The sequence below is a fragment of the Malaclemys terrapin genome, chromosome 1 (genome assembly GCF_027887155.1).
Source record: "Malaclemys terrapin pileata isolate rMalTer1 chromosome 1, rMalTer1.hap1, whole genome shotgun sequence".
In the NCBI taxonomy this organism is placed as follows: Eukaryota; Metazoa; Chordata; order Testudines; family Emydidae; genus Malaclemys; species Malaclemys terrapin.
The window spans coordinates 65,198,045-65,206,084 of record NC_071505.1 but is presented as its reverse complement, the minus strand read 5'-3'; the positions used below and the strand labels follow the sequence as shown (position 1 = coordinate 65,206,084).

The 8,040-nt window shown below is 44.7% G+C and overlaps 1 protein-coding gene across 2 annotated transcripts; it reads right to left on the bottom strand.

Moving 5' to 3' along the window:
- Positions 1–1,196: 1,196 nt before the first annotated feature.
- On the bottom strand, positions 1,197–6,955 carry LOC128830366 (lysozyme C-like). 2 transcript variants are annotated; one of them, XM_054016188.1, is made up of 4 exons: positions 6,772–6,955; positions 5,801–5,965; positions 3,153–3,231; positions 1,197–1,371 (listed from the first exon to the last, which is right to left on the bottom strand). In XM_054016188.1, exons 1-4 carry the CDS (start codon positions 6,905–6,907, stop codon positions 1,305–1,307), a joined length of 447 nt encoding a protein of 148 aa, XP_053872163.1. In that variant the 5' UTR covers positions 6,908–6,955; the 3' UTR covers positions 1,197–1,304. The 2 variants fall into 2 exon arrangements, with proteins under 2 accessions (XP_053872163.1, XP_053872164.1); XM_054016189.1 differs by lacking the exon at positions 3,153–3,231.
- Between the last annotated feature and the right edge of the window lie 1,085 nt (positions 6,956–8,040).

The window sequence follows — 8,040 nt, the reverse complement described above, 5'->3', positions numbered from 1 at the left end:
GGCCTAAGGTGGGAAGGTTGCCCCCCAGAGATGGGGTTGGCAGCAGAGGATAGGGGGACCTTGGCTCACCCTACTTCACCTGGTCCCAGCCCAGGGCCCTAACACTGGCAGAGGGTTCCACCACGTGGTCAGTGGGGATCCCAACATGCTGACCAGAATTAGGGCAACACAATTGGACAATCGTCTGGTATCCTTGGGCTCCTTCCTATGATCACCTTGCTGTGAACCTGCACCTCTGTCTCCCTGAGGCACACCACTAGCTGCAGTCCCAACAGTTCCTCGGTGTCCTTGTTGGCTCCCTGATTTCTCTTGCCTGCTATGCTCCAGTGGAGAGCTAACTCTGCCAGCTGGTAATAGTCTCCAAAGGAGCATCTACCAGCTGGGGTGTGCAGGAGTGCTGGGAGTCCCTCTCCGCTCCCACTGACCTTGTGGATGACTCGTGTGCTTCAATACCTTCTTAAACTGGGACCAGCGTGTGTGTTTGTCATGCGACCAGTGTAAGATGTCCAGTGTTCTTAACTATTCATTTCTTTCCTTTTAAGTGTTTGGGTTCTGTGAATGATGTGATGAGTGACATCAGTGTAGTTGCTACAACCTTAACAGATTTTTTAAACCCAAATTCGTGGGTTTGGAACATAATTATATTTAACAGATTACCATTCTGCACCATGTGTTTACAAACTATGATAGTCAAAATAAAACATGTAGGTGTCCGTGATTATGTGCTTCTGCCACAATCTTTATCTCATAGTGCCAGGCCGTTCTTCAAAGGTATTTAGGCTCTTAGCTTCAATTAAATGAACATCAATGGAAGTTAGGAGCCTATATACCTTTGAAGACCTGGGTCCAAGTTCATAATCTCATATTCACTTTCTCTTGTATATTAACCAATAATCACAAAAATTATGTGCAAAGTACGTCATTTTATTGAGTATAATGAATGTGAGCTCACAAGCAAGATTACACAATGCTACTAATTAGCAGAAAAAAGTAGTTGAAGGATCTCACAGGAAAAACAGATCTGGCTTATTCTGACATGTATATATAATAAAGAGGTAATACAAGATCTTTAAAACTGTGTAGAACACAAAATAAGTTACTGCAGCTGGTCACATGGAACCATCCACGGCAAGGAGTAAAATATTTGCATTTTACCAGTCAGTTGCCCTGCAAACCTTTCTCCTGAATTTGTTTCATTTTGAACATGATTAATTGTAAAAGGGAAGCAAGAAGAGGGAATATTTTGCTGCATGTGAAAAGCTCCTTAATTATAAGGGAACCAAGATGCAGTAAACCCCATAACTTTATAGCCCGCAGCCACGGATCCACGGGGAGACATCTCGTCCTTTGCAGTTCTTTGTCCATGCCACCCTGTTTGAGTTAAAAATCACGTTAGTTGATTATGGCAAGCTCATCAATTAGTGCAAAGACCCCCAAGAAAAAAAACAACCAATTACATTTATGTACGATTAACTTTTTTGCAGAGATCCAAGCTTATATAACAAATAATTTGCTACTGGTCCAATCCTGACAGAGCACCTGGCTAGTCTGAATGGCCTAAAAGGTTCCTAAAAGATTGTCAAAAGGCCCACTTACCAGCTGTTATTCCTGCCACATAAATTTGGTGTGTTTGTGACACTGCTCATAGGTAGCAACTCCATGGGTGCTCCAGCCCTGGAGCACCCTCAGAAAAAAATTAGCAGGAGCTTAGCACCCACCGACAGCCAAGCTCCCCCACTCCTCCCAGTGCCTCCCTTTCGCCAGCGGCCCTGCTGATCAACTCCTCCCCCTCTCTCCCAGTGCCTCCTGACAGCTATGGATCAGCTGTTCTGTGGCATGCAGGAGATGCTGGGAGGGAGCGGGAGGAATGGGGACAGGGCATGCTCAGGGAGGAGGGCAGAATGAGGCAGGGAGGGGTGGAGCAGGGGCAGGAAGAGATGGGTGGGATGGTACCTTGGGGAACGGGGTGGAATGGGGATGGGGCCCGGGTGGGATAGGAGCAGGAAGAGGTGGGGTAGGGGCTAGGAGGAAGGGATGGAGTGGGGGAGGGCCCTGGGGCTGAACAGGGTTTGAGCACCCCCAGGGAAAATTGGAAGCTGCTCCCTACTGCATAGAATCAAATTTGTTCAGTTTTGTGCCATAAGCGCTATCCCGCTAAATAGAACTAATGCACATTCCCGTTTATTTCCAGCTGGAGGGCACTAAACTTCCGGGGAAAGGTGATTTAAGTTCCATCCCCACTGCCATATGAAGGATCAAGTGGCCCTGTTGTGTAGCATAGATATAATTTTGAAGTCCTTGGTGGATTTAGATTTGTTACATTGGTGTTTGAATTCCTGGGAACCACAGATGCTCACCAAATACATTTCTCTAAGTAGAAGAGTGTGTGTGCTTGTGATGTGGTGGACAAGCGGGGCAAACCTGGGCAGGAAGGGTTGATTGTCTGTCCTGTAGACAACAGCTGAAGCCGGTCCCATTTCACCTGCTAGAAGTAACAAGTCTAGAGGGAATAAAAAGGGAGGAGGAAGGCCAAGAAGTCCTAAGAGGTGGGCTGAGCAATCCTGAACTAGGAACTGTCAGGTCACCCAAGTCTGTGGAGAAGGTTTAGACCGGACTTTGTGCTCTTTTATTGGTCATTAGAAAAGTCAAACCCCAGAAGTAGGTGAGTTGTGAACCTAGAGAGGGCACCTGGACTGTTGTTTAGAGCAGATGGAAAAGACTCCCATTCACAGTGCCAGTGCTCTATATTGGATGGAATCAAAACTGGTCAACTGTATGTCATAGACCCTACACCTTTAATAACGAATAGAGAGTCGTTTTCAGTCCAAGTGTAGGAGTTTTTGGAGGAGGAAGATCTGAGTGTTATCTCCACTGTTGCTGTAAAGGTCCAAGTGGCCTTGATGTGTATCAGAGCTACACCTGAGAAGCCTCAATGTCCATAAATGTATTCTGCTGTGAACCCTTAGTATACAAGTTCTGAGTTCAAATATGTTAATAAATAAGCATGCAAATATTAGCAACCTGCTTGTTGCTTCTATACAAGCTTGTTTATCCAAAAGAAGATTGTAGTCTCTCTCTTTTAACTGGACTCCCCCCAACTATACATACAAATATGTCATTGTTATTAGTTCTTGTAATAGTTTTAAACGTACCATGCACCCATGCCATTAGGATCGCGAACAACTCTCTTTGCACAATTTACATTCGCTGTAATATCTGCTGTCAGTAACTCTAAAAAAGAAATACAGTGGAAAGGGCGGGGGGAGAAAAAACATTTTCCTCTTCATTTTTTTTTAATCTGTCATCTTGAAATTGATGCTGAAATAATATTTTATTATTATTATTTATTAATCAAGTTGATTACAGTAGCATCTAAGAACCAACCAAGAACAGGACCCTCTGGTGATAGGCAACCATAAAATAGAATGTATTCTGTACAAACATAGACTAGCAGATGGTCCGTGTTCTGAAGATCTTAGAATTTAAATAGAAAGACAGACCCAGAGTGGGGGAAAGGGATATAACACAGAGAGTAAGCAATGTTCTGGTGTCAAGTATTATGTTAGTTCCACAATTTGGTCTTAGCTTTAGAATGCTGTCAATCTGTGGGCTAGTTATAGCATAACCAACTAATGTAAGTTGTCTTGCATCTTCCACTGGCACATGTGATAATGTTCACTGCTATTATATACTGCTGGGGGAATTCTGTGCCACTGTGTGCATGCATAATTAATGTGCTCTGCATATTTTTAGGTATTTTTGGCAGAAAATAGCTTCTGCCAGAAAGGTGCTACAGTTCCATCTTTTACCCACCAGAGGGTGCTGTGGCGCTAGAACAGAGCAGCCACTCTGGGCCAACTAGGGAAGAGAAAGAGCCTGCAATGCCTTCTTCACAGCGCCTGTCGGGCCAGGTCAGGAGACAGGGGACATGGGGAGACAGACAGTGTGGGGCTCCTGGGGGGGTCACAAGCAGAGGCTCATAAGGGCTAGTGGGGGAGGACAGACTGGGGCAGGAGCTGAATGGGAGTGGAGGCACTGAGCCACAGGGGGGAGGGAGTTGCAGGGCCACATGGAGATGGGGGAGGGGGTGTAGGGCTGCATGGGGATGAAGGGAGGTGGTTGGCTGAGGAGGTTCAGGGACAGATTGGGATGGGGGGAGGGGTCTGGCTAAGTGGGGATGGAAGGACACATGTGGACAGGGGCAGATGTGCCTGACTGAACGGGAGAGGCTAGGGGTCATCCAGGGTCTGCATGGGGGAAGCTCCCTAACAATCCCTCCCCATGGCTCTAAAAAACCTGTTCCATACTTTTCCCACCCATACCCAACAACCCCCCCAACTTCACACTCAGCCTCCTTCCCAGCAATTACTTCCTGCTCCCTGAGCTCCTCCGTTACCCCTGACTCCCCCAAGTCTTTGCACTGCTCCTGAGGGGTGCGGGAAATACGGTTCTGTATTATAGTTTAAATTAATTATTATTCAGAGTCCTGTATTAATATGCCTAGTAAGGAATCTATTTGTCAAAAAACATTTCCTGGATCTTTTTTGTTGTCTGTATTGTTACAGACATCCTTGCTGACAGGTATTTCAAAATAAATTACCAAAATGATTGAAATACATGTGATTATATTGTGTTATTTTGACAAATAAAATATGCAGAATTTTGCAGAACTTTAAAATATTGTGTGCAGAATTTTTAATTTTTGGCGTAGAATTCCCCCCAGGAGTAAAGAGGATATTGGAGACATTGTATTGGACCAGAAAGATCACTGGTCTGATCCAGTATGGTAATTGCTATGTTCCTCTCCTTATAGTTTCTATCTGTTTCTATTAGACTTTCTTTGCTGAATTCTATTTAATGATCTAATTTCAAAGCAAATGTCTTCTAGTACTATAAAGGGATACCATACCATCTGCTTCAATATAACACACTTGTCTGAAAATTTTAAACCAACTATTACCACAAGTAGCACCCACGAGCCACTAGAAATTGAAAGAAATGAGAGAAAAATATTGTTTGGTATTTTTTCCATTTTCTTTCCTTGGTGCCCTTGACAGCTTTTGGGAGTAATATGTCTTAGGTGAGACCATAAATTCTGTGCTAACTCTCTCCAAAAGGGTTGGTTTTACTCTTTATGGATAGCTATTTTGCTGGTTTTATGTATAGTCAGACAGACAGTTCCCTGCATTGTTTGTGTGGGTCTCTCACACAGCAACAGAGGAGACAAGTCCAAAAAAAATGAAGAGTGATTGTAAAAATACAAAAACTGTCATGGGGAGGAGGGGATATTATAGTCTTGAAACTATTTTTAATTCTTTCTTAAAGTGGACTAGATTTCAAGTTGATTGTTTCTCTTTAAATTAGAAACTTTAAAACGTCTATTTTTATAATGAAGCAAGGTCAGGAACCGGCATTTGTGCTGGCCTTCTGCCCAGCAGTGAACTTCATCCTCTAAGAACAAAGTTAAGGGTACTCAAATCAACATAACTGGTAAGTAATAAGTGCTTCTCAAAAAGGGAATTGTTTTTACTAAGGAAACATAAAACAGAAAGTCTGAAAAGAAGGAACACAATTGCTTTTTAAAAAATCCGTTGGGAACGACCCTTTAATAGCACATATGCATCCCCACACATTGCAATCCCACCCTTTTGTAAATAGAATAAGGGGTTGTTTTTTTAATGTAAGGATACTAGGGGCAAAACATGGCCTCAGCTGTAACTTTGCAATGCTATGGGCTCACACAATCAGGCAGAATTTGCCGTTCATAGTGTTATCTGTGGGAACATTATATTGCACCTACCACCACACTGGATTCCACATGCGTTCTTGGCTCCTGGAGTCATGCTATCATTGCACCACCAGCGGCTGTTGATTTGTAAAATCCCATAGTCAGTGCTTTGGTCACCAGGGTTGTAGTTCGTGGCATCTGTGTTAAAGGCGCTCTCGTATCTTGCTGTGCACACCCTGTGAAGGTTCCGTTTAAAAAAAATAACCACACACAGATGGATGTATTTTCTCTGGTGATAAAAACTCCTCATAGCTTGATATGTTACATAAATGTGAATCTAAATGCCCCTGTATCACCCATTCGTAGATGATGCAAATGATTATTTAGTACAAAGTACACACAGGTCGTTTACCTTCCTTTTAATCTGATCAGATTCACAATCCTTATTAAATATGAAGAGTAAGAAAAAACCATTCTACATGTAAAACTTTTGATTTTTATATGAACACCACATGGGGCCAATATCTTTGAAGGAAACACCAGTAAGTGTTTTGGGGTAGGGATGCCAACTTTCTAATTGCTGAAAATCAAACTCCCGAGGCCCTGCCCCAGTCCCACCTCATCCCCAAAGCCCTGTCCCCACTCACTCTTCTCTTGCCCTCCCCCTATCGCTCACTGCTCTCCCCCGTCCCTGTTCCTGGATTGTCTCATCCTCCCTCCCTCACCAGCTGGGCTCCCTCTTCTCCAGGGCTGAGAAAGGAGCTGCAGTTGGACTCAGAGCCTACCTCCCGCCTGTCTGCAGATAGAAGGCGACCCTGGTTGAGTGGGGGCTGTCGAAGGTTGATGACCCAGCGCCTCCCCTCCCACTCCCACCCTCCGTGGTAAGCGGACTTTTGGTCTCCAGTCAGTACACCTGACTGGACACTGCCAGGTCCCTGTTTTGGCTGGATTTGCCAGTGGAAAACTGGCACCTGTCAACTTATCCCCTTTCCCTCCCTGTCCCCTGAATCACATGGACATCTCCTCCAAGGAAGCAGACTTACAGTGTCCCAAGCTGTAGCCTTGGTATCCATCCAGCCCAAGCCTTTTCATTGCTCTTGCCAGCTCACACCTTTCGTAGATCTTCCCATGAGCAGCCAGGTGCAGGAGGAGAAACCCCAGGATTAGCAAAGCCCTCATGCTGGCAGCGTAGCAAACCCAGGCTCCTACCACTGAAACTAGAGACGACGTGTGCCTGCTAATATTGGGGAGGAACAACCGGGAACAGCGCAAGTCGCACCCTTCCCGGAAAGCAGCGGCACTTCCCTTGAGTTCTCAGCTGTTCCTCCTGCCATGCTGGGCATCTAAAGCAACAGCCCCTCCCTGCAGCTCCCAGCTTTGAATGATAAACTGCAAATACTTTGGTAGGTGGGTTAAAAGGTTGTCTAGTTCACTCTGGCATCTGTAAGTTCTGCTGTCTTTGGAGATGCAGTGTGGCCTAGTGGACACAGCACTGGACTGGGATTCAGCAGCCCTACATTGTAGTGCAAGCTTTGCCTCTGGCCTGCCGGGTGACCTTGAACAAGTTACTTTACCTCTGCTTCAGTTTACGCATATGCAGAAAGGGGATAATGATGCCTCTCTTGTGGCCTATATGCTCTGTGTAGGTATTGCTAGGTATTATTATGCTGAGCAAATGCTATTTTGAAACTTACACTAATAAATCTCAGTAATGACTGGCATTCTATACCCTAAGAGAACAGTTTATACTATATCTTTTTCTCCAATGGTGAAAGAACACCTCTATTACAGGGATGTGTGCTAAATTAGGGCCCTGACTCTAGCTGCACTTCTACCAACAGGCCCTGCTCAGCAGACCTAAAATCGCTATAGCACTTTGCAGACCCTGACATGTTACTTCCCCTTTGATCTGTAAATGTGGATGTGAATTTTGACTTTGTAAAAACAACAAGCTCAGACCCTGAGATTTCTGTTCCTGTAACATTGTAGAATGACAATAGCCACTCTGTAGTTAATGTTGTGACTGAGTTTCCATTACAAGCCTGATCTGGGCCACTCCAGCTAAAAGGCCCAACCACAGGAATGTCAGCTTCAAAACTGGTAGGAGAGGCCCGAGGGAGAGGGAAATCTATGCTAAAAAAAACTGAAATGAATTGGACATCTTAAGCGCAGAAGTTCAAAAACAAACATTCTTCTTGGGGGTGGGGGAGGAGGGAAGGTGTATATATATATATGTGTCCCTCTGTAGTAAAATAATGTGACAAGAGATCACATTTAGATTACCGAGTACATCTGTGTGCTAGCCTACAGCC